Source organism: Geotrypetes seraphini, chromosome 12 (genome assembly GCF_902459505.1).
Source record: "Geotrypetes seraphini chromosome 12, aGeoSer1.1, whole genome shotgun sequence".
Classification (NCBI taxonomy): Eukaryota; Metazoa; Chordata; class Amphibia; order Gymnophiona; family Dermophiidae; genus Geotrypetes; species Geotrypetes seraphini.
This window is the reverse complement of record NC_047095.1, coordinates 56,292,980-56,318,317: the sequence shown is the minus strand read 5'-3', so window position 1 is coordinate 56,318,317 and position 25,338 is coordinate 56,292,980. Positions and strand designations below refer to the sequence as shown.

General features: G+C 43.9%; 1 protein-coding gene across 2 annotated transcripts in view; it reads right to left on the bottom strand.

The window, feature by feature from the left end:
- The window catches only part of SSBP3 (single stranded DNA binding protein 3), a 300,528-nt gene that overhangs the window by 55,666 nt on the left and 219,524 nt on the right, over positions 1–25,338 (bottom strand). For both annotated transcript variants that reach the window (XM_033916155.1, XM_033916156.1), the window contains exon 6: positions 1,450–1,530. In XM_033916155.1, coding sequence (XP_033772046.1) covers positions 1,450–1,530 — 81 coding nt within the window. The remainder of the gene's footprint in view (positions 1–1,449; positions 1,531–25,338) is intronic.

The window sequence follows — 25,338 nt, the reverse complement described above, 5'->3', positions numbered from 1 at the left end:
GCCAGTTCCTTTCTTGTGCTGTAGGATTTGGGATCCCTGTAACGCATCTACTAATCTACTGCTCTTCTCTTCCCCGCTGCCATGGAAAGTGCTCTACTTCCTGTGCTGAAGGCTTTGGTTTCCTGCTGCACCAATTTTTCTGCTGCAGCCCTGACTCCTCTTCAAAGTGAGGAACATAGTTTCCTTGCAACTCACTGCTTCCTTACTTTCTTATTCTGGTTTACATATAAATTTGATTGCACATGTGCATATGCATGAACAGACAAAAACAGACCCTTTATAATAGTTACTGTTGCTTAAAGCCTGATTAGCAACTAGAGAATGACACAGAGACAAATGTTTCTCTGTTCCTGCAAGAACTCAATTTCCCCATCCCGTCCCCATGAGTTTTGTCACTGTCCCTTGTCCCATTCCTGTAAGCTCTGCCTTAACTGCACAAGCCTTGAACACATATAATTTTAAAGTGTTTGAGGCTTGTGCAGATGAGATCGGAGCTTAGGCATTGGTGGAATGAGGCATTATGACATCACAATCTGAGCTCTAAAATGTTGCTACTTAGGATTTAAAGTGTTTGAGGCTTGTGCAGATGAGGACAGAGCTTAGGCATTGGTGGAATGAGGCATTATGACATCACAATCTGAGCTCTAAAATGTTGCTACTTAGGATTTAAAGTGTTTGAGGCTTGTGCAGATGAGGACAGAGCTTAGGCATTGGTGGAATGAGGCATTATGACATCACAATCTGAGCTCTAAAATGTTGCTACTTAGGATTTAAAGTGTTTGAGGCTTGTGCAGATGAGGACAGAGCTTAGGCATTGGTGGAATGAGGCATTATGACATCACAAGCTGAGCTCTAGAATGTTGCTACTTAGGATTTAAAGTGTTTGAGGCTTGTGCAGATGACGACAAAGCTTGCAGGAATGGGGCAGGGATAAGAAAAGAACTTTCAGGGACGGGAAAAGTTTCCCTGTGTCATTCTCTATTAGAAACCTCATGCACACAGTTAACACAACCAACCACCTCCCAACTTGCATACCATGGTCTTGGAAACTGCTGTCAATATGACGCACACAAATTATTTAAGAAGGGCAGGGGGACCTCAAAGATACAAAACACTCTCATAAGCCTTTTCTTTTTGAAAACTAAGGCTCATAACGTGAGCAAAGGCAAACTACAATTTTTAAAAATATAATCTGACATTCACTTTCTGCCAAACATGGCATCATATGGGAGTGCAGTGTTTAGAGCTCAGCCACAGCACCCTAAGGTTGTGGGTTCAAATTCCACACTGCTCGTTATGACTCTGGTCAAGTCACTTAATCCCCTCATTGTCCCAGGGACATTAAATAAAAGTTTGAGCCTGCCAGGACCGATAGGGAAAAATACTTGAGTACCTGAATGTACACCATTTAAGTTATAAGCGGTATATAAATGCTAAAATAAATCTTACCTGACTGTGGGGTCCCATCATGCTGCTAGGGTTGTGAGGTGGAGGCTGCGCATGGGGTGAGGGCTGAGAACCAGGTGGACCCTGAGAGAGAAAAGAAAGAAAAAAGAAAAGAGCAAATTATGGGTTAATACATAGACAATCAGAAAACAAAGCTGAATGATCTTACGGTTCACAGCTGCACCAAAGAATGCGCTAGGCCAGGGGTAGACAATTCCGGTCCTCGAGAGCCAGAGCCAGGTCAGGTTTTCAGGATATCCACCATGAATATGTACGAGATGGATTTGCATGCACTGCCTCCTTGAGATGCAAATCTATCTCATGCAAATTTATTGTGGATATACTGAAAACCTGACCTGGCTCCGGCTCTTGAGGACTGGAATTGCCTACCACTGAGCTAGGCCAAAATGACTCCAAACACGAGACTCCACAGGTCCTCCAAGGAGATGATATCTAATCATCATCTTAAAATGGACAGTGTTTCAAAGTTTCATGCACATCTTTGGAATACAGTAAACCCCTGCGAATTCGCGGTTCGCAAATCGCGGGCTCAGTAATTTGCGGTATTTTCCCACTGCCTCTTCCTGGTACTAAAGTCATGGTTACACCAATCAGGAGCTGTTTTGACATGCTATCTGGTGTATCAAAACAGCTCCTGATTGGTGTAACCATGACTTTAGTACCAGGAAGAGGCGGTCGGAAAATGTGCCTGGTTTCGTAAGTACAATTTAAACACCCGCCGGCGCCACAGCTGCCCTCTCCTGCTTTCGATCAGCTGAAAAACCATATTCGCGGTTTTTCAAAATTCGTAGGTGTTCCTGGAATGGAATTTCGGGGGAGTACTGTATTCACATATTGCTCTAACAAGGCATCAAGTTTTTGCCAGAACACTTGACTACAGCTTACTGATGTGGAGCCATTATGCAGAAAAGGGCAAGACATGGAGCTGGCAGCTCCTCTTTAGGTTTGAAATACTACTACTACCTGTTGTTTTTATTTTCAATGCCTAGAAGAGTGAAACAAAGGGTCCTGGAACCCGTTGGCTGAAAGGCAGGCAAACACACGTCCTGATTAACATGGAAAGCTGAAACAACCTTTGGCAAAAAAGGAAGGAACCGTCCAAAGGGAAGCCCCTGCCTCTGAAATCTGGAGAAAAGGGTCTGAACAAGACAAAGCCTGCAGTTCCGACATGACACGCCAAAGTAATGGCAATGAAAAAATGAGAGTTGTATGTCAAGTCCAAGAGGGAAGCATCTTAAAGTGCTCAAGAAAAGCCTTGGCGAAGCTAGACAACACCAAGCTAAGGTCCCAGGCAGGGAAAGGATGCGACACGAAGAGCCCCCTTCAAGAATTGAGCGACATCAGAATGAGACACTAATAAGGACCAAATGTCCGGGGCTCTAAAACAAGAAAGCCCAGCCACCTGGACCCGCAGAGAAGCCACAGTGAGGCCTTTATCTAAACCAGCCTAAAGAAAGGTGAGAATCGGAGATCAGAGCTGAATACAGATCTACCTGGACCCGCAGAGAAGCCACAGTGAGGCCTTTATCTAAACCAGCCTAAAGAAAGGTGAGAATCGGAGATCAGAGCTGAATACAGATCCACCTGATCTTGGGTGCACCAATATTGGAAGGCCTTTTCCAACCTCCCCCACACTTTTCCAAACTCCCCAATGTCTCTCATAGGGTATCAGCCTGTGTACTGTGACCTGACAGGATCCATGCTGCACACCTGCTTTCAAGATCTCTTACAGTAGCTATATGAGAATTTCACTGCCACAATGCTGGGAATGCTTCCTCAAAGCTAATCTTCATAATCATATAGGGGTGGAGGTATAGTCAGACTCCTCTGTCTGACTATACCTCCACCCCTGCGGACCACTGGATGTGCACCAGGATGGCCAGAGGCGCGAAGACGCAGCCGGCACCCTGTGAGACACCGCCACGCCTCCTAAGGACGCTAACAGCCTGCGCTCGACCTCTGCTTAACAGTAAGTGAGACCACTACAGGGAATTGCGCACAGGAACCCCGCCCCGACACAACCCTCCAAGACAAGCAGCACGGACATGGAGACCCGAAGGCAGCCCGAGAACACGTGCCGACTCTGCCGAAAAGGCCTGGCGCACAGCTCTACCCGTGCAACCACCGCATGCCAACTGAAGAAAACGCCACGGACGCCCACCCGCAAGGCAGGCCCTCAGAAAGACGCCTGCAGCTCTGAGCAGCCAGCGCTCCCGACATGCAGCCCGCCGGAAAGAGGTGCTGTTGAACTGGGGGAACAAGAAAGAGGGACAGGGGGAGCAGGGAAGAGGTGCCACTAGACCGTGGGAGCAGGGAAGAGGGACAGGGGGAGGAGGGAAAAGGTGCTACTGGACTGTGGGAGCAGGGAAGAGGGACAGGGGGAGCAGGGAAGAGGTGCTGCTGGACAGGGAAGTGGAGTGGGGAGGGAAATGCTGCTGGTGAGAAAAGGGGGCACGGGGGGGGGGGTAAAAATGGGTTTGGAGCTGGGGCTGAAAATAGGGGACATGTGAGGGAAGGAGGCTTTACTAGCACCCGTTAATGTTAACGGGCTTAAACACACACACACACACACACATATATATATATATATATATGTATACATACATACACACCCACCACACACACATGTACACATATCCATTTTTTTAAATGGAATTTTCCAATATAAGAATAGTTCTTGAGCAGAAAGTAAAAGGAGGAACACAACTCAGGATAACACATAGAAAAGACAAATCATTCTTTTACATTTCAGTTCTCAATTATTTTATGGAGAGGAGACAAGATTCTATAATAATCACTTACACAAGTACATAGGAAAGTAAAGGACTGCACACTATCAAGCTGCCTAATTCTTCTAAGGGACTTCTTACTTTCTATTCTACTGGTGGAGTCTAAAGAGAGGTTGAAACCCTAAGCCAGTGGTTCCCGTCCCTGTCCTGGAGGACACCCCCAGGCCAGCGGGTTTTCAGGATAGCCCTAATGAATATGCATGAAAGACATCTGCATATAATGGAGGTGCTAGGCATGCAAATCTGCTCCATGCATAATCATTAGGGCTATCCTGAAAACCCAACTGGCCTGGGGGGTCCCCCAGAACAGGGTTAGGAACCACTGCCCTAAACGGTAGTTTATCACTAAGGAAATAAATACCAACTGAGATGCCTCAAAAAACAAAACAAACACAAACCTCCCCCAACCCCCAAGTCCTTACATTTCACCATGTGAGCACATAAATATTTAAGGAGGAAAGTTGCCCCAATTTGTAACACAAGTGCAAAAGTTAAAAATGTCTCTTCTTTGGAGTGGTCCAAGCCATATTGAGGAACACCCAAATCTTAAGGCATCTTTGAACTTAAAAGAATAGTTTTAATATCCAGTCCCTCTACAAATATTCATGTACTCAAAGACTTCATTGTTATTTTTTTTTGCTGACTGTCCAGCTCTTCTTATTGTAAATCGCCTCAAACTACTATGGCTTTGGCGGTATATAAAAATAAAATTATTATTATTAATAGTAATTAAAACTAAAGTGGCAACCATGGAAGGAGGAACAACTTATAAATCCAAAAATGTTCTAGAAAAACAGCAAGTCCCACTTCTTTTTCCAATACAGGTTATAATGAGTCATTAGAGACATCAGGTTTCTCCCTATTTAATTTTCATTGTTGGAAGATAAACACTGCTGGAACTGATGATTCAAGAATTGTCAGAATTTCCAAAAGACTTTTCCTAAACAGTTTCTTTAGAGGCTTTATGAAAATTTATCAGGTATAAATTCCTATCACCCACTCTAAAGATGTAACTTCAAAACTTGATCTAACTGGTGGTCACTGCACATGAAGAAGGACACAGTACTACTCGAAAGGGTCCAGAGAAGAGCGACTAAAATGGTTAAGGGGCTGGAGGAGTTGCCGTACAGTGAGAGATTAGAGAAACTGGGCCTCTTCTCCCTTGAAAAGAGGAGACTGAGAGGGGACATGATCGAAACATTCAAGATAATGAAGGGAATAGACTTAGTAGATAAGGGCAGGTTGTTCACCCTCTCCAAGGTAGAGAGAACGAGAGGGCACTCTCTAAAGTTAAAAGGGGATGGATTCCGTACAAACCAGTGGTCTCAAACTCAAACCCTTTGCAGGGCCACATTTTGGCTTTGTAGGTACTTGGAGGGCTACAGAAAAAAGAGTTAATGTCTTATTAAAGAAATGACAATTTTGCATACGGTAAAACTCTTTTATAGTTTATAAATCTTCCCCCCCACTGAAGGCCTGCATGTTCCCCTCTTCTTTGCAGCATCCTCCAGCTTCCCCCCTGCCCTCCCAGTCTTAGTTTCAGCTAATTACCGCAGCCTAAAGAGAGGATCACCAGTGCTGTAGCGTTCCCTGCAGGCGACCTCCGCAGCACGCTCCCTCTGCCGCAGGGGCAGGATCGCAGCAGAGGGAACGTACTGCTGAGGACGACGGTCGCCTGAAAGGATCACTACAGCACCGGCAATCCTCTCTGCAGGTAGCAGTAATTATCTGAAGGTAAGAGCGGGAGGCCAGGGGAGAAGCCGGAGGACGCTGCAAAGAGCAGGCAGCACTAGTACAGACCGTGGGCCGCAAAATAGCACCTGGCGGGCCACATGTGGCCCCCGGGCCACGAGTTTGAGACCACTGGTACAAATGTAAGGAAGTTCTTCTTCACCCAGAGAGTGGTGGAAAACTGGAACGCTCTACCAGAGTCTATTGAAGGGGAAAACACCCTCCAGGGATTCAAGACAAAGTTAGACAAGTTCCTGCTGAACTAGAACGTACGCAGGTAAGGCTAATCTCAGTTAGGGCGCTGGTCTTTGACCTAAGGGCAGCAACGGGAGCGGACTGCTGGGCACGATGGACCACTGGTCTGACCACGCAGCAGCAATTCTTATGTTCTCTTATTGTAAACCGCACAGATTCCTTGCAGAGAGCTACATTGTACTGTATTATGTAGAATATTTTCCATATTCTCAACCTTGTTATGGAGGAGCAAGTAGAATTATGCTGAAAAATAGATTCTACTTTGGATTCCAGTTTCCAAATGTCCTACATGGTCTAAGTCTTGCCCCTGCTTCCAGAACACAATCCACCATCTTGCTCGTTTCTAGTTTACTTTTAGCATCTGAAATTGGCAACATCTTACCAAAACACACACCAAAAAGAGCAAGTGAGAAATCCAGATAGGCCTAACGTCTCCTATCCAGACATTTAGTGACCTGCTAGCTCAGTGGTAACAGTAGTTAAGGTAGATTGGTTTAAAAACAACTTTTGGCCAAGTTCCTGGACAAAGTCTGTAGTCTGCTATTGAGTCAGACATGGGGGAAGCCATCGCTTGCCCTGGGATCGATAGAATGGAATGTTGCTACTGTTTAGGATTCTGGAATCTTGCTTACTCTCTGGGATTCTGGAATGTTGCTATTACTTGTGAACTAGATTGGCCACTGAGGCTAGATGGACCATTGGTCTGGCCCAGTATGGCTATTCTTATTCAGAGAAGCATGAGGAACAGAAAGGTAGCCTTCTGACAGGGAGAGGATTCAACACCAAAATCTGGCATTTGTTTGGTAGCACAATGAGAAGGGTACACAAGCTCAGTTCTTGAGGACTACAAACAGGTCAGGTTGATTATCATTAATATGCATAAGATAGATCTGCATATGTATTTCCTCCATCATATGCTGCTACTATCTGGAATGCGCTTCCAGAGGACGTAATAGGGTAGAGTACGGTATTGGGGTTCAAGAAAGGATTGGACATTTTCCTACTAGAAAAGGGGATAGAAGGGTATAGATGGAAGAGTACTGCGCAGGTCCTGGACCTGTTGGGCCGCCGCGTGAGTGGACTGCTGGGCGCGATGGACCTCGGGTCTGACCCAGCGGAGGCGATGCTTATGTTCTTATGAAAGGTGTACACAACACTGTACATTTAACATTCAATAGATTAGTCTAGCAGAAGGAATGTTACAATGGGTAAAGGTGATCGACGATGAGCGAGTTAAGAGTCGAGAGCAGGTTCAAAAAAGTGGGCTTTTAGTTTGGATACGAATATGCAAAATCCAGCAGTTGCAAACCCATTTGGGATCATCCCCGCAATCCTAAATTTGTTTTGGCCCTCCAAACTGAAAATGTGCATTCCTGAAACAAGAGTCTGCAAACACATGGGTGTCCAATGCCACAGCCTGACAGAACGGGAAACTGTACAACTCCCGCAAAATCCAGTCCCGTCCACATGCAGACACTGTATACGTTGCGCACAGGAGCAGATGTTCTATACCTGGCACGTTAGTCATTTTCAACAAGTGTTTGCCTTCTAACTGCTGCCAGAGGAGGCCTGGTTTGTTACCACAAGCAATTTTCTTAATTAACAGGCATTAATTAGCCATTTAGCAATTTTGCAAGCATTTGTTTAGCAGCTTTTCTAAACATGAATACCAGTGCGATAATGGCAATGATTAGAGGGTCCCCTAATTAACAGTACAGGGAAGGAAAATTGAAATCACATAAATTAAAATGGGGGGGGGAGGGGAGGGCTAATGCAGGCAGGACACATTTGCACCTGCATTTCTTTTCTACTGCCGATACTTGGATACAGTCAGAAAGAAATAAAAACGAAGCCTTAGAGCACAGATTACAGCAGCAAACAGATTTAAAGAGGGAGAGTGTAATGCCGTGGTTAAAGCTACAGCCTCAGCACCCCGGGGTTGTGGGTTCAAATCCACACCGCTCCTTGTGACCCTGGGCAAGTCACTTCACCCAACCTCCCCCCCATTGTCGGGACAAACGGAAAAATACTTGAGTCCCTGAACAAATTCACGTAAACTGTTCTGAGAACGCTATAGAAAGCTGAATGAATAAATAAATTAAACAAGGATAACCATATTTCATATGCAGTTCTGTACATATAGACGAGGGGTGTCAAAGTCCCTCCTCGAGGGCCGCAATCCAGTCGGGTTTTCAGGATTTCCCCAATGAATATGCACGAGATCTATATGCATGCACTGCTTTTATTTTATGCTAATAGATCTCATGCATATTCATTGGGGAAATCCTGAAAACCCGACTGGATTGCGGCCCTCAAGGACCGGAGTTGCCCACCCCTGATCTAGCCCTAAGTTTAGCACCTGAGGCAATAGAGAATTAATGACTTCCTCAAGGTCCTAAAGCAGGGGTGTCAAAGTCCCTCCTCGAGGGCCGCAATCCAGTCGGGTTTTCAGGATTTCCCCGATGAATATGCATGAGATCTATTAGCATACAATGAAAGCAGTGCATGCATATAGATCTCGTGCATATTCATTGGGGAAATCCTGAAATCCCGACTGGATTGCGGCCCTCGAGGAGGGACTCTGACACCCCTCGTCTATATGTACAGAACTGCATATGAAATATGGTTATCCTTGTTTAATTTATTTATTCATTCAGCTTTCTATAGCATTCTCTCAAGGGAGCTCAGAACAGTTTACATGAATTTGTTCAGGTACTCAAGTATTTTTCCCTGTTTGTCCCGACAATGGGGGGAGGGGAGGTGAAGTGACTTGCCCAGGGTCACAAGGAGTGGTGTGGATTTGAACGCACAATTGATTAGATTCCACCTTTAAAATCAAAGTTCTACTCCACAGGGGTCTGAAAGTCCCTCCTTTAGGGCCACAATCCAGTCGGGTTTCCAGGATTTCCCCAATAAATATGCAGGAGATCTATGTGCATGCACTGCTTTCAATGCATATTCATTGGGGAAATCCTGAAAACCCAACTGGATTGCGGCCCTCAAGGAGGGACTTTGAGATCCCTGTATCTAGTGGGACCTTTCTTCTGCAATCTTCGGCCTCTCGGATCTAGGTCTAAGAAGATTCTTTCACAAGAAATGCAGTGCAGGACTAGCTATACCTACAACCCCTTGTTCAAGTTAGTGGTGTCTCAAGGGTAGAAGGGGCAGTGGCGCCCTACATGCCCTCCTTCTCCTACTGCACCAACCCCCCACGCCCTCCTCTCTGCCCCCTCCTTCCACTCCAATCCCCCCACGCCCTCCTTACCCCCCCACACCCCTTTCCAACCCCTGTACGTCTTTAAATCTTCACCAGCACAAGCAGATTCTCCTGCCTGCTACTCATGCTGGCACTGGCTTTCCCTCTGATGTCACTTCCCAGCTCCGGGAAGTGATTTCAGAAGGAGCCAGGCTGGAGCGAGCAGATGGCTAGAATAGTTGCTCATGCTGGCAAAGATTTTAAAGAGGTACCGGGGGGGGAGGTAGAGTAAGCGTGGCGTGGGGGATGGAGAGGTACTGGCGCCCTCATCCAGACGGCGCCCAGGGTGGTCCACCTTCCCCACTTACTACGCCACTGGTTCAAGTAAATTAACAGCTCTTCCTTTCTAGTATTTTGACCTGGTGCACCTACAGTATCACCTCATGCTGGTCAGCTACAAATCCAAGGACTTAAGAACAACACGTCTGAAGGGGAATTTGTTCTGCTTAGACCTAGGTCTCTTATCATAATAAACTTTATGTTTTATCAGGTCGTATGCCACGGTTCCACTATTCATTTTTATTGGTCCAGCCCAGAGCCACAGGCAGGTCAGGTTTTCAGGATATCCACAATCAATATGCATGAGATACATTTGCATCTCAAGGAGGCAGTGCATGCATGCAAATCCATCTTTTATATATATATATATATATATACACACACACAGCTCTTGAAGATGCCAGGTGGTGAAACAGTGTTGTGTTGAGCTGAATGCTTTATGAATTGAAGAACAGGACCATCATGGGGACAGAGAGGTCTGCCGATTGTGTTTAAGAAACTGTGATTTTCATGGGCTAGACTGTTATGCAACTCTCAGCTTGACACCTCTCTGACTAGATGATCATGGACTAATGGACTCATGAACTAACCAAGATCCAGTTTTGGATAAAAGTAATCACAATGACTGTAGTATGTGTGTGAAAGTTGGGAAGTGAGTGCGAGTGATGGGGACCAGGTTCACTGACTAAATTATTCTGATATTTATTAATAAATTAAGTATTGTTAAGTTGTAAGTTGTAATGAAATGAATTGTGGGAGATAAGATTAAAGTTGAATTGATTCAGATAATACTTCTTTGTATTAAATATTTAATAGCCGGTTTTAAGAATATTGAGATATATATTCATTGTGGATATCCTGAAAACCTAATCTACCTATGGCTCTCGAGGACCAGCATTGTCTACCCCTGGTCCAGTCCTACTGCCTTGTCTTATGTGCTATACCAGTATATCTCAAACTGTGTGCCCCTGAGATTCCAAGTGTGCCACGGCACACTGAGGAGGAAGAAAGGCGCCTGCCAGCTGACTTCCCTCTGCGGTATGGCACTGCCCGATTTGCCAAAGGCCTGCCACGTTTCCCCGTCTCTCTAGCGTCCTCTGGCTTCCCCCTGGCCTCACCTTTAAAGCTAATCACAGCAGCATGCAGAGGATTGCCGGTAGGTAAAATGATTTTATTTTCAATATAGTGATTGAAATGTGTCAGTTTTGAGAATTTGTATCTGCTGTGTATATTGTGTGTATATGAAAAATGAATGGAAAAAATTGCATTACAATTAGTAAAGGGGATGGGATCTGGGGCAGAGCTTGGGTGGGCCTAGGGAGTACTCAGTTGATATTTGTTAGACTTAGGGGGTACTTAGCTTGAAGTAGTTGAGAAACACTGCTGGCACCATCTGGCACTGTTGGCAATCAGCTGGCACCAGTGCCTCTCCTTCTCTCCGGCCCTCTTCCCTGATGGCACCCCCTATTTGCATCTCAGGGCCCATCTGGAGAACCTCTGCACATGCGTGATGTAATCACGGCGACGTCCACACACTTCTGGGTGCCTCGAGCTGTGGCCACTACCTTTAGTGTGCCCTGGCTCAAGAAAGTTTGAGAGACACTGTGCTATACTAACCCATTTGGAGACACTGCCCCACTGAGGGAGAAAACAGAGCAAGGTGTGATTTTGGTAGGAAGTTATATGGTGCTTTCCTAGAAGCTGAGGTTACCCTGTGTAGCCAGAAGATACTTGTAAACTTTGTACAGTTCAGAAATGTTGACAGGAAGACAGAAAAAAATACCTCATGCTCCCCCTCCCTCCCTCTGACGGAGGCAGGCAGGAAGAGTCAGGGCCAGGAAGGGGGGCAGGGAAATGTAGATCCCTAACCACGATGACAGGCTAACATCTGTACAGCAAACCCACATTACATACAGTAAAGGCAATTTATTACAGCAGCTGAATGGATTCATTCCATACTTGCAACACATCTCCATGGCTGTCCATTTCATACACATGCAGTGCTTACCAAAAGTTTTTAACTGTACTGTATGTGGTGGCCACACAGGCATATGATCACATTGAGAAATGGCACAGAAGAGAAACAAACAATGGGCAGAGCACATCAAGACTCTAGGCCAGTGTCTCTCAAAACATTTTTAGCTCCAGCACACTACACGGAGCAAATGTTTTTCACGGCACATTATAATTGAAATTATAAAATTGCAAAATCAACAAAAAATTAAAATTGAGAGTTATTTAAAGTTCTTTAAGCTATGGATGGGTATTGTAATAACGGTGAAAATAAAGTAGATAGAATAGAATTTCTAATCAATGTGATGGATGTGCTTGTTTTTGAGTGCAAACTAACTCAAAATGTGGCTCGATAGTCAACAAGCAAACACAGATTGCATCATTCACCATCTGCACTCAGTCATTCTTTTTTTTTAAATTTAATTTCTGTCAAAGCTGAAAATCCAAGTTCGCAAAGATAAGATGATCCAAATGGTTAACAAAGCCTTGATTGATTTGTTGCTCAAGTTAGGATAACTACTGCATAAAAATAAAATTACAGTCAAACCTCGGTTTGTGAGTAATGCGGTTTGCGAGTCTTTTGCAAGACGAGCAAAACACTCAGTAAACTTTTGTCTCGCAAACTGAGCGCCGCCCCGATAAACAAGCTCTTCAGGGGGATGCCTCTTCCGTCCGCCGGCCAGCCTTCCATGCCGGGTGCCTTCCTCACCATGTTGAAGAGCCTCCGAGTCCACGGAGCCGAGTACCGTCCCACCTGCACGTTGCGTATGATCACGCACATCAATCATCAATGTTGTGCGTGTTTATACGTGGCACACATGTAGGACGGCGCTCAGCTGCGTGGGCTCAGGGGTTCTCCAGTGTGGTGCGGAGGGCTGGCTGGCGGGCGGAGGAGGCATCTCCTTGAGGCGGTGCTGCCTGCAGCTGTACAAGGACCCCGATGGTTGCGTGCGGCTGGCCACCTACAAACTGCAGCACCCGGCACCTGACAGGTACACACCCCTGGGCCACCCCTCGCCACTTCCTCCCAGTTCCGTGGCACCTTTTGGGTTGTGGAATGAATTGTCAGCGTTGCCATTATGGCCTAAGGCAGAAAGTTGCTTTGATATACGAATACTTTGGATTACGAGCATGCTTCTGGAACAAATTATGCTCAGAAACCAAGGTACCACTGTATTTGCTGTTAGTTTTCAAGGACCAATTATGTCAAAAAATGCTGTTTGTCTGGGGGGTTGTATCCTTATACACACAGACGCTCATAACATTGACAGACTCTTGTGTACGCAATGTACATGTCATCTATTCTAGTGTATACTTATGAAGGGAATTTTTAATAAGGTAAAATTCTGGAATCTCTCAGGGCACACCACTGTGCCATGGCACACAATTTGGGTTCATAGACAATGGCACGAAAGACAAAGGCGCGCCCGGATAATTGAGCGCAGTGCGGAGGTGCGTGCCACTCAAAATTACTGTTTTTAGGGGCTCCGACGGGGGGTTTTGTTGGGGAACCCCCCCACTTTACTTAATAGACATCGCGCAGGCGTTATGGGGGGTTTGGGGGGTTGTAACCCTCCACATTTTACTGTAAACTTAACTTTTTCCCTAAAAACAGGGAAAAAGTGAAGTTTTCAGTAAAATGTGGGGGGTTACAACCCCCCAAACCCCCCACAACGCGGCGCATGTCTATTAAGTACCCCACGCCCCCCGTCGGAGCCCTAAAAACAGTAATTTTGAGCGGTGCGCGCCTCCGCGCTGCGCTCAATTGTCTGGGCGCGCCTTTGTCCCGGCGCGCTTTTGACCTGACACCCACAATTTGAGAGACACTGCTCTAGGATCTTAAAGAGCTTATCATACAAGCAGGTGAATACAGCAAAAGTGCCATCCTTTCCTCCCATGCAGTGAAAAGGAACCACCACAGAAGGTGGTCTAAAGGTGGTCAGACGAAGGGAGGTTTTCCAAACGTAAGAAGGGTGAAGATATGAAAGAAACAATAATCAAAAGAAGCTGCAATGCTCATCTGAGTAAGGGTAAGCTGGCATGGAGCACAAGGCTTTCGAGAATGACAGAAGTTTATGATTTTAAGCTAGAGAGGGGAGGGAAAAAAAAAAGCGAGAGAGAGGTCAGGGCATGAACTCTGGAAGGTCAAAACATCTCATACAGAAGACTCATGGGTATGCTATTCCTGGAACAATGCACCCAAAGAGGAGCCATATATATCTGTCTCAGGGCTCTTTCTAATGATGCCTTAGGCTCTCTCAAACATATATATCCTATATAATAAAAGACTAAGCACACATGTGCACTTAGGATTTCGTGTTGCCTGCTGCTGTGGTATGTGTTCCGTGGCAGCCAACCCAGTGGCAGGGAACATTCTGGCCACTCCCCTCCTCCCGCCCTCACTCACCCTGGAAGCCAGGCAAGCTCTCTCCCTGCCCACGTCTTCGGCAGGGAACACACCTCGGCCCTCACTCGCCGCCGCCGCCGCTACTGATCCTCCTGTAAAGAGCAGCCTGCGATGGTGGCCGGCTTTAGCGAACCTCGCAAGCCGCTCTCCAACTCGGTAGCACGTTCCCTCTGACGCGATCCCGTGCGTCAGAGGGAACGTGCTACCGAGGCTGGAGAGCGGCCTGCGAGGTTCCCTAAAGCCGGCCACCATCGCAGGCTGCTCTTTACAGGAGGATCAGCAGCTGAGAGGAGCCGCCGCCGGCACTTTTAAAAATTTAAAACAAAAATCTTCGGCTGCAGCAGGCCAGCCTACGGGAAGGGAAGGGGGAGGGGCCGAACGGAGCAGGCCAGATCGCAGGGAGGGGCTGAAACGGAGCAGGACAGCTCAGGTAAGAGAAGGAAATTGCTTCAGCAGGGACCTGGAGGGAAGGGAAATATCACAGCTGCTTCTGCAAAGGAAAGTGTGGGGGGGGAAGGGAGAGAAGGGAATGGGGGAAAATGCTGCTACTACTTCACAGGGACCTGGAGGGGAAGGGAAATACCGCTGCTGCTTTTGCAAAGGAAAGTGGGGGGGGGGGGGAGTGAGAGAAGGGAATGGGGGTGGGGGTGGAGGAAAATGCTGCTACTACTTCACAGGGATCTGGAGGGGAAGGGAAATACCGCTGCTGCTTCTGCAAAGGAAAGTGTGGGGGGGGGGAGAGAAGGGAATGGGGGGTGGAGGAAAATGCTGCTACTACTTCACAGGGATCTGGAGGGGAAGGGAAATATCACTGCTGCTTCTGCAAAGGAAAGTGGGGGGGGGGGAGAGAGAAGGGAATGGGGGGAGGGGGAAATGCTGCTACTACTTCACAGGGACCTGGAGGGGAAGGGAAATACCACTGCTGCTTCTGCAAACAATTGTACACACAATTGCAATAAAGGAAATCTCTCTCTCTCTGCAAGCAATTTAGTCTACACTAAAAATCACTCAGGTAAAGACATTACCATGCCAAATACACAGGAGGTGGGCTGCATAATGAGGGCCTTCATCTCTTCTGAGCCAGGAGGCAGATTCTCTCATATGACCAGTTCTCATATCATACATTCCTTATGCATTTCAGCAGTGGAGTATGAATCTCTGACCTCTTCCTGAAGCCTAACTTTTCAGGGCAAATGCAAGGTTACTGGACGCCTCAGGCAAATCTTCAGCCTAACGCATCTCCCCACCCATCAATTAACTTACAGGCCTCTAGTCTCCCTCCCTCTTCCCCCCTCCAAGAATTTGATAAACTCAAGTCACGATTATCCTATAATCCTACAAAAAAGTAAAACTGGAAACCATACTTTTCAATAAGGTTATCAGATGTCTGGATATACCCAGAGAGGTCCTCTTAAGAGGACTGTCTGGCAATTTGTCCAGGGTTTTGAAGGCCCTGACAAGATCTTAGGGCCACATCTGAAGGGCCTCCGAGCATGTGCGAAATTGTCGCAATGATGCATGCAAGGTTGCATCTATGCATGCTCAGAGGCCCTCCAGACATGGCCCCAAGCTCAGGGAAGAAGAGGTGTGGTTTGTGTGTGGGCGGGGCAGAATGGGGCAGGGCCGTGTGTCCTCTTTTTTTTTTTTTTTTTTTTTTGCTTCAACAAATCTAGTAACCCTACTTTTCAAGAAGCTGCGTGTGCCTTCATTCTTCATGCCTCATTGATTATTATAAAGCTCTAGATTCTGTGCAGTTTCCATTACCCTTTATAAACCTGTATGCGTGATCCAAGTAGCAGTAGGTGTGTTTAAGACTAATACTGGTCATATCTTCAGATATGTCACAAAAGCAGTGCCAGCTTAACCATTATGCAAACCTAGGCAGTCATTTAAAGGGGCAGCATTAAACAGATACATCCCGTGCAAAACAGGTTCTGTCACAAAAAACACAAAGATCCACCTTCCTGTACTTTCACCCAGGGCTGTGGAGTCGGAGTCGAGGAGTCGGAGGAAATTTCGGGTACCTGGAGTCGGAGTCAAAAGTACAAAAAACTGAGGAGTCGGAGTATTTATCTACCGATTCCATTTTTGAACTTGGCATACCAATCACGAGCGATTCTTTCAGCTATAGCACCCACTATATACACAGCACAAATGTTGCGAGCAGCTTCTGCGGCCTTAGAACCTTGATTAAAAGCAAAAAGAAGGTGGTGTCAAAAATGCTCATTTCTCTCAACTTGACATTCCATTTTAACGATCTGAAAATTAACCAGTGCTGTGGAGTCGGAGTCGAGGAGTCGGAGGAAATTTCGGGTACCTGGAGTCGGAGTCTGAAGTACAAAAAAACTGAGGAGTCGGAGTCGGAACATTTATCTACCGACTCCACAGCCCTGCTTTCACCTGAAAAAATTGGTGGGTCACTTTCAAATAGTCCATTTACTTGGGTAAATGACTTAAAAATTGCCCTTCTTTATCTGGGTAAACGGGCAATGCAGTGTTTGTGCGCCCCAGTGTGGGCACCCAGAATCCCACCCAAACCCACAGCGAAGAGGGTATGTGGCGATTTCATGCCAGATTTTTCTGACCATTATAATGATAAATTCAAAAACTTGGTTTAGGAACTCCTAGTCATCTCTAGTGCAACACCTCAGTGAGGCACTTCCTTGGCAACACACCAGTGCCTTGGAAATAATTTCTGTGCATAGCTGTGGAAATAGGGTGTATACTAGCACAGTCCAAGTTCATGCACAGAGGTAGAGACTTCCATTACACATAGAGCTCAAAATGAGTTAGGTAAAGGGTAAAGGGGATGGGACTTGATACACTGCTTTTTCTGGGTGGTTACAATCATATTTTAGAAAGGTACTTATTTTGTACCTGGGGCAATGAAGGGTTAATGACTTGCCCAGAGTCACAATGAGGCAACTGCTCTAACCCCTAAGAAGTTCCACATCAAAATTTTCATCTCACACCCTTTCCTGCTATGGGAATGCGCTCTCAAAAATGATCTGGGATTCCTTTTTCTTATACAACTCTCAATTCTCCCTCTTACCCCCCCCCCCCAGACACTGCTCACAACTTCTTATTTCCCCATCTCACACACAAAACCACCGCAAAGCTCAATGAAATCCTGCCTGAGCAATTCTGAATCCTGAAAGCCGTGCTACAGTAACAGCCTGCTGCGAGCAGCAGGCGTGTGAGAAATTGTAACATGCTCCCAAGAAATTCAAGACTTTGTGAGGCATTTTGTTGGCAAGTAGCAGACGGTAGTAAATCAGACCCTTCTGGTCACATTATCATGCTTCTCTTAACAGCAAGGCCTGGCTACCAGAGTTGCAGATGTGGAATTTGTGTCAAGCGTCTTTGGTACTGACTGCCTGCATTTCCTGCCTAATCTGGGAGGAGTCAACCGTTTTTAAATGACTGTAACAAGTATTTGAGAATGTTCCTGGTTTCCTGTCTGCTACCCTGGGGCCACTGTGGCTGCAACAACCAGGCTAAGTTATTTGAGGGGTGGGGGAAGGGAATGATAAAATCAGAGAAAGTCCCAGGATAGCGGTACATGAATGCTGAGCCATCGCAACACTGACGGGCAGGAAATCAGCCAGCTCCCCTCCCTCTCATTTTTGTTCACAGCAAGTCACAGGACACACCACAAAAAAAAAAACCCAAAACCACGAAGATTATTTAAAGCACTGCTTTTCAACCCAGTCTTCAGGGAATGCCCAGTCAAGTCAGGTTTTCATGATATCCCTAATGAAAATGCATGAGATAGATGTACATACCATTATGAATATCCTGAAAAACCCAACTGGCTGGGGGTGCCCCAAGGAATGGGTTGAGGTGCACTGCTCTAATGTGGTACCAGTATCTGTGGAAGACAAAATTCACCCTGTGATGGCCCAACCCCCTCAACTCCCAAAAATACACAAATTTTCATTTAAAAAAAACAAACCAAACAAACCAAAACCTATTAACATTTCCATATGTTTCTAGGAAACTGAGCTAAACCTGAGCACATTGGGCAGGCACAACCCTAAACAAAGGCATGGAGTGGGGGATAATCTACATAGAGCAACAGACACCTTAGCAAGCATGAATGGGCCTTGCTGGTTTTTACCTGGCATCGGTGTTGCCCTCTGTCTCACAGAGAGACCTCATCTTGCAATCTTGTGGACCTCATCTGTAGAACATTTTCTTTTGATAACATAATGACAAATTATTGCATACTACAGAGAACCTAGATTTCTCTGTTAGCAGTATTGGCACTAGTTTTACACTCTATCCAGCCCTTCATTCTCTCTAATCATGGACAAGACCCGGGCTGCCAGCTCCAGCTCCAGGCAGCAAACGTGGATAACTATATTAGCATCACAACTGTACTTATATTACCAAAGCCATGCACTACCCATTCTGAGCTCTTTGGGGAGGACGGGATAGAAAACGAAATAAATACATGGTTATGGTAAGAAGACAAAGAAATAATTTACAAAAGAGTAATAACAGAAAAAGGGACAACTGTGCACTAGGGGGCAGCGTGGGATCACGGCACAGCCAGGGGGGCCTTTGTTACTAAGGTGCTCTCTCACATTAACTGCGGATGCATGGCTAACACAGCAGAGAACACTGATTTATGGCCAACTTTCCATTTCATCTGAAAGAGAGCACCACAATTATACACCAAGCTCACATTTAGGAAAAATGCTTCATTTTTAAAAATCTGTTTTCAACAGCTGGTCAAGTAAGTTACCTGCAAAATGCCACTCTCCGCTTGCAATGCTTTAACTTTTCCTACAAACGTTTACTTCCAGCCAATCAGAAAATCTGTGAAACCCAGTTTTAGCTAATGATTTAAAGACACAGACCACTGTTACCAGGCACATGCCATGCAGTTTTTACCACAAGAGAAAGCTAGCTCTGCTGGAAGTCTGGCGAGACCTAAATGCAACAAGAGAAACATTCGACTGTAAAATCTACAGCCTGCTCAGAGCTCTGCTCTTTTCCAAGACAAGGAGTCATTTCACATGTACACAGAATATGCACAATGTCTGGAAACCAGCAATAAAAACTGTAATCAAAAGAAGAATTTACATTTCAATATATATTCAAAATAAGCATGAAGAAACATTAACAGCTTGCAAAGATATGAAGAGGACAAAATGAAATGTGTTACTGAATCAGCTTGAATAAAAAATATTAAAAATAATAAAGTTAAATAAAAATCTGAGCTGTCCTATTTAAGCATGGTTATAAATTTTGGGCAGAGTTTGAACCTCATATTGCAAGAACGGTACAAAAGTCATTTTACAAATTGCATCTCCTGCAGCGATTAAAGCCATTTTTTCCCCCTTTTGGATCAGAATAATTACAGAACTATTCGCTAGCAGTCGACTCTCGATGTTAGACTATTGTAATTCTATACATCTGGGGCTCTTAGCAACCTCTCTCAAGTCTCTAAACTAGTATCTGGATCATATATCCTCTGTTCTGCATTTGCTTAATTGGCTGCAGACTTAAGATTCTGATTTTAGTGTTTAAGGTGGTACACCTTTCGGTTCCTTTACTACCTAATACTCTACTTTCTTTGGCTTGTTTGTAGATTGTGTTTACAGGATCAGGCTCTTTGGAATGTGCCTTCAAGTCAGCTAGCATGTAAAACCAGTAGTCAGAAGATAAGAGTGGACACCAGAGAGAGTAGGCAAAATGAGAAATAATCTACAAAAATTAAGAGGCTTTGTTAAATGCTTGGCAGTTCTTTAATACTAAGAAGTGCAGTGTGAAATATTTGGGGTACAAAACCCCAAAGGAAGTGTGATAGGAGACCAGAAGAGAGACCTTGAGTAATAGGGTTTGAAGATCTCAAGGAACAATACCACAAGGCACTGGCCAATACCAGAAAGTGTTAGGTTACATGGTGAGGGGCATAAGTAGAGAGAGAGGTCGCAAGAAGTTGCAAGATTATGGCGGTGTAGAAAAAATAAAGTTGTTATTATTATTATAATACCTCTCTATACCAAATGTTAACAAAGCTGTACTTGGGAGTACTGGGTTCAGTGTTGGAGGCCATATCTCACTGAGGGCATAAAGAATCGAGGCCAATTGAATTTCAGAACATGACCTAAACCCCAAGTCAGTTTTGTTTCAGTGGAAAATATAAGCGTGTTTTCAGGTGTGGTGTCCCTGAAATTGGTGCCGCCAATACTCTCTCTCTCTCCTCTGAACAAAAAGTAGCCTTCCTCATGGACTCCCACCTCTACCTGTAGGCTCCCCCTACCCTGGGGCCTACTTTACAAGTGGTCCAGTGGTGCAATAGTGATCCCCACTTTCTCCTGACGGCTCTGTTGTCAAAATGGTAGTTGTGACTGGAGCCAGAGTTCGCGGCAGCCATTTTGAGATTGGAGCCGGGGGAGAAGGGTTGCAGCACTGATTAGGAGTGGCTGGTTTGGGGTGATAAAACTTAGTCACAGATTCAAGTTTCAACTGAGACAAATAAAAATGGTTTCAGTCATCCTCTAATAAAGACGTTAGAGTCAGTACAAAGGAAAGTGAACAAAATGGCAAGAGGCCTCCATGAGATGACATAGAAGAGGAAATTGGAGGTCCTAAATATATATATATATATATATATATATATATATATATATATATATATATATATATATATATATATATATATATATAAAAAGGAATTGACCCCAAAATATCCACAAAGAAGAAAATCCAGAGAAAACCAAAAAAACTCTGTGGAGTGACGATGTTCCTGAATGGACTTTATTTGAAAGTATCAAAGTTCCAAAGGTACATTAAAATCATCCACATAAAATAATTCCATCCACATAAAAGTAAATCATCCACATAAGAGCCTTAAAGGACCTAGTCCGCTAGGGATACAGGACCCAACACGGTCTGCGTTTCGACAAAAAGTCTTCTTCAGGGGTCCTGGGGGTCTTATAAAGGTGAGTACGTGGGAAACAATTGTGTGGTGAGCCGGAAGTGAGACACTGCTTGCATTTGCAATGGAAAACATTTAAGATACAAACATCATGATAAAATAGTATCCAAGCCTTAACATCACTTTTTTAAAAAAAATTTTCTACCAAATATTCAATAAAGCAATTTTAAGTCCTTAAGAAGATATAGAAAGACTGGATTTAACATGGATGGACATATCATCTGATTCTACACCATATGCTTACTGCAATAGATAAATCTCAAGTCCTTTCTTGAAAAAAAGCTAAGCTCTGAGCTGTTTTAAAGACACCAGCAGGGTAAATTTGATTTAAATCATGCCTATGACATTATGAATGGATTCATGGAATTAATTTACCCAAAAATTTAAATACTGAATGAATGTACAACCTCATGCTACATAATTAAAAACGAATCTTTATTTCATGATGAATAACTTTTGGACTATAATGTATCTTAAACAGAAAACTATCTTTAGACAGATTTTCCAAAAAAAACAAAACAAAACCAAACAACCAACCAACCATTTAAAAAGATCCAATTTAAATTTTAAAAATCCAAACAATTGTTTTGATTTGTTTTAAGTCATTGATTTGTATCCTCCCTGGACACCAGTAAACAGTTCTACCAAGAAGGCCGCAAAACCCTACAGGTTGTTCTGCAATATCCCTCCAGTCTTACTTCTCAAACAGAAGGAATTTCCAACAAAGTCTGAAAAGTCTTAAATTCCTTGTTGGTTTATAGATACTTAACACAGAAGCAATCTGTGGTGAAACAGAACCAGCGATATCCTTATACACCAAAAGTAGTAATTTTTGTACTTAACCTGTTGCTCAATGGATAACCAGCTCAATTACTGTAAAACTGGTGAAATGTGATAATGCGAGCAACCCGAAAGTACCCTTTGCTACTGAATTCTGCATGGCTTATAAGGACTTCAAAATATATTTTGGTAACCCCATTAATAATCCATTTCAGTAACTGAAATGAGGAATTATCAAACTCAATTACCATATGAAAATTAGAGAAAGTTATCTCCTCAGTCTACAAACGCTTCTCAACTTACAAAAAACCCTATATGGATAATATGGAGTTATAGGAAGGCAGAGAGAAAGCAATATCAGGAAAAAAAAAATTTGATAAATTAAAAGAGTAGCAAATCACCTGGACTGGATGGTATACATCCCAGAGTGCTGACGGAACTGAAAAATGTACTTGAAGAGCTATTGTTAGTAATATTTAATTTATTCTTAAAATTAAGCATGATACTGGAACATTAGAGGGTGGCCAATGTAAGACCAATTTTTTTTTAAAGGGTTCTAGGTGAACCCGATACTGGTGCCAGGCAAATAGTAGAAGAACATTACTAGTAGTAGTAGAAGAACATTACTGAGCATATAAAAAGAAATAGATTAATGAGGCAAAGCCAACAGGAGTTTAGTCAATGGAAATCTTGCCTCATCAATCTACTACATATCTTTGAAGGGGTGAATAAATATGAGGATAAAGGTGAGCTGGTCAAGATTATGTATCTAGATTTTCAAGAGGCATTGACAAAGTACCTCATGAACAACTCCTGAAGACACTGGAAAGTTCTGAGTTAGGAAGTCGTTTCTTGATGTGGATTAAAACTGGTTAAAAACAAGAGTAGGGTTAACCCTTTCAGGACCAAGGGACATATTTGTCCCATAACTTTAAAATCCTATAAATTTTGATTGGGATAGTCTACAATTCTAAATTTGATATGTACGGATTCCATATGATACTGCCTTTATGTAAACAAACTGGTTCCGACATTCATTCATTAGCGTCGTTGCTAGATTGACGAGAAGATTCACTTGCCACACTGTCCATAAGCCAGAAGTGTGATTTTTTTAAATAAAAATAATGATATTTCACAAAAAAAATCAATTTTTTGGCATCTGCAAGCCCTTTTTACCATAAAAATGTCGTCAAAACCACAAAAATTGGCCTACGATCCTTATGGTCCTGAAAGGGTTAAAAGATCAGTATTCTCAATGAAGAAAGGTAAATAGTGATGTTCCCTTGGGGTCTTGTGCTGGGACTGCAGCTTTTTAACATATTTATAAATGATCTAGAAATGGGAATAACTAGAGAGGTAATTAAATTTGCTGCTGACACAGTTATTCAAAGTTGTTAAATCACAAGAGAATTGTGAAAAATTGTAAGAGGACCTTAAGAGACTAAGCTTGGGTATTCAAATGGCAGATGGAATTTAACCCTTTCAGGACCATAAGGATCGTAGGCCAATTTTTGTGGTTTTGATGACATTTTTATGGTAAAAAGGGCTTGCAGATGCCAAAAAATTGATTTTTTTTGTGAAATATCATTATTTAAAAAAAAAAAAAAAAAATCACACTTCTGGCTTATGGACAGTGTGGCAAGTGAATCTTCTCGTCAATCTGGCAACGACGCTAATGAATGAATGTCGGAACCAGTTTGTTTACATAAAGGCAGTATCATATGGAATCCGTACATATCAAATTTAGAACTGTAGACTATCCCAATCAAAATTTATAGGATTTTAAAGTTATGGGACAAATAGGTCCCTTGGTCCTGAAAGGGTTAATGTGAGCAAGTGCAAAGTGATGCAGGTGGGCTTGAGGAGCCCAAATTATACATAGGTGATGCAAAGTTCCAAATTAGGAGTCACTGCCCAGGAAAAGGATCTGTGTGTCATTGCCGATATGTTGAAAACCTCTGCTCAATGTGTAGTGGGGACTAAGAAAGCAAGTAGAATGTTAGGAATTATCGGCTAAGGAATGGTAAACTAAAGAGAATATATCACTCCATGGTGCCCCCCCCCCAATGATAAAGGGGATAAGGCTAAAGAAGCTAGGGTCTTCAGCTTAAAGAAGAGACAGTTGAGAGGAGATATGATAAAAGATCTATAAAATACTGAGTGGAGTGGAACAGAGGTGAATTGCTTGTTTACTCTTTCCACTGAAACATAGAAAGCTCAAAACAGTACAAGAACAACCAAAAGATCTTCCAACAGTTATCAAGTCACCAAAACTTTTCCAAATTTCTCCCCTCTATATCCTATCAGCCCTCCTAGCTCCCCCCTTTATCACTTAGCAACCCTCTTCCTACCTACCCCTCCCCAATTCTCTATACCAGGGGTAGGGAACTCCGGGCCGCGAGAGCCGTAGTCCAGTCAGGTTTTTCAGGATTTCCCCAATGAATATGCATTGAAAGCAGTGCATGCAAATAGATCTCATGCATATTCATTGGGGAAATCCTGAAAATCCGACTGGAATACAGCTCTCGAGGACCGGAGTTCCCTACCCCTGCTCTATACACTAAACTAACCATCTCCTTCTCTAATATCTTCAAAGTTCCCTCAGAGGGTTTTGGTTCTAAAAACCCCCCAAGGCTTACCACTATCGCCCTCCAGCCATCCTTCCCCCCACCCACCACTATATGAAACCACCACCTATAAAATTAAGAAATTAAAGTTAGCTCCACACTTACAAATTGTTCAAAAGTAAACTACAGCCCCTAGAGCTTAAAGGGTTCCAAAAAGCATCACAGGTTAACAAAAATCATTTCTTCCTGCAACATCATACTACATAGTAAATTTTAAACAAACCAGAGAAAATATTTCTTCACTCAATATGTAATTAAACTTGGAATTTGTTGCCAGGAGAATGTGGTAAAAGGAATTAGCTTAGCAGGTTAAAAAAAAAAAAAAAAAGGTTTGGATCATTTCCTAAGAGAAAAGTCCATAAGCCATTATTAAGCCTGACTTGGAAAAATCCACTACTTATTTCTAGGATAAGCAACATAAAATCTGTTTTACTCTTGTGAGATCTTGCCAGGTACTGCTGGAACAGGATACTGGGCTTTATGGTTCTGTGGTCTGTCTCAGTATGGCAATGCTTATGTTCTTACAAGCCAACTCTTGAGACATACTTGCAAATAAAATGGAGGCCAGCCTGTTGAAGGTAGCACTGTGAGCTGGACTTCAGTCAGATTCTTAAGTCTGGCTTCTGCTGCTTGGCACAGCATGGGATGGGCAAACACTCACGTCCTGATGCTACAAGGTTGTGCTCTTCGATACTTCCGCTTCTATAGCTAATAATGAGAAAAGCACAGATGGGGGGGGTAATGAGTTCCAGGAAGCTAGTGCAATGGAAAAAAAAATGCTG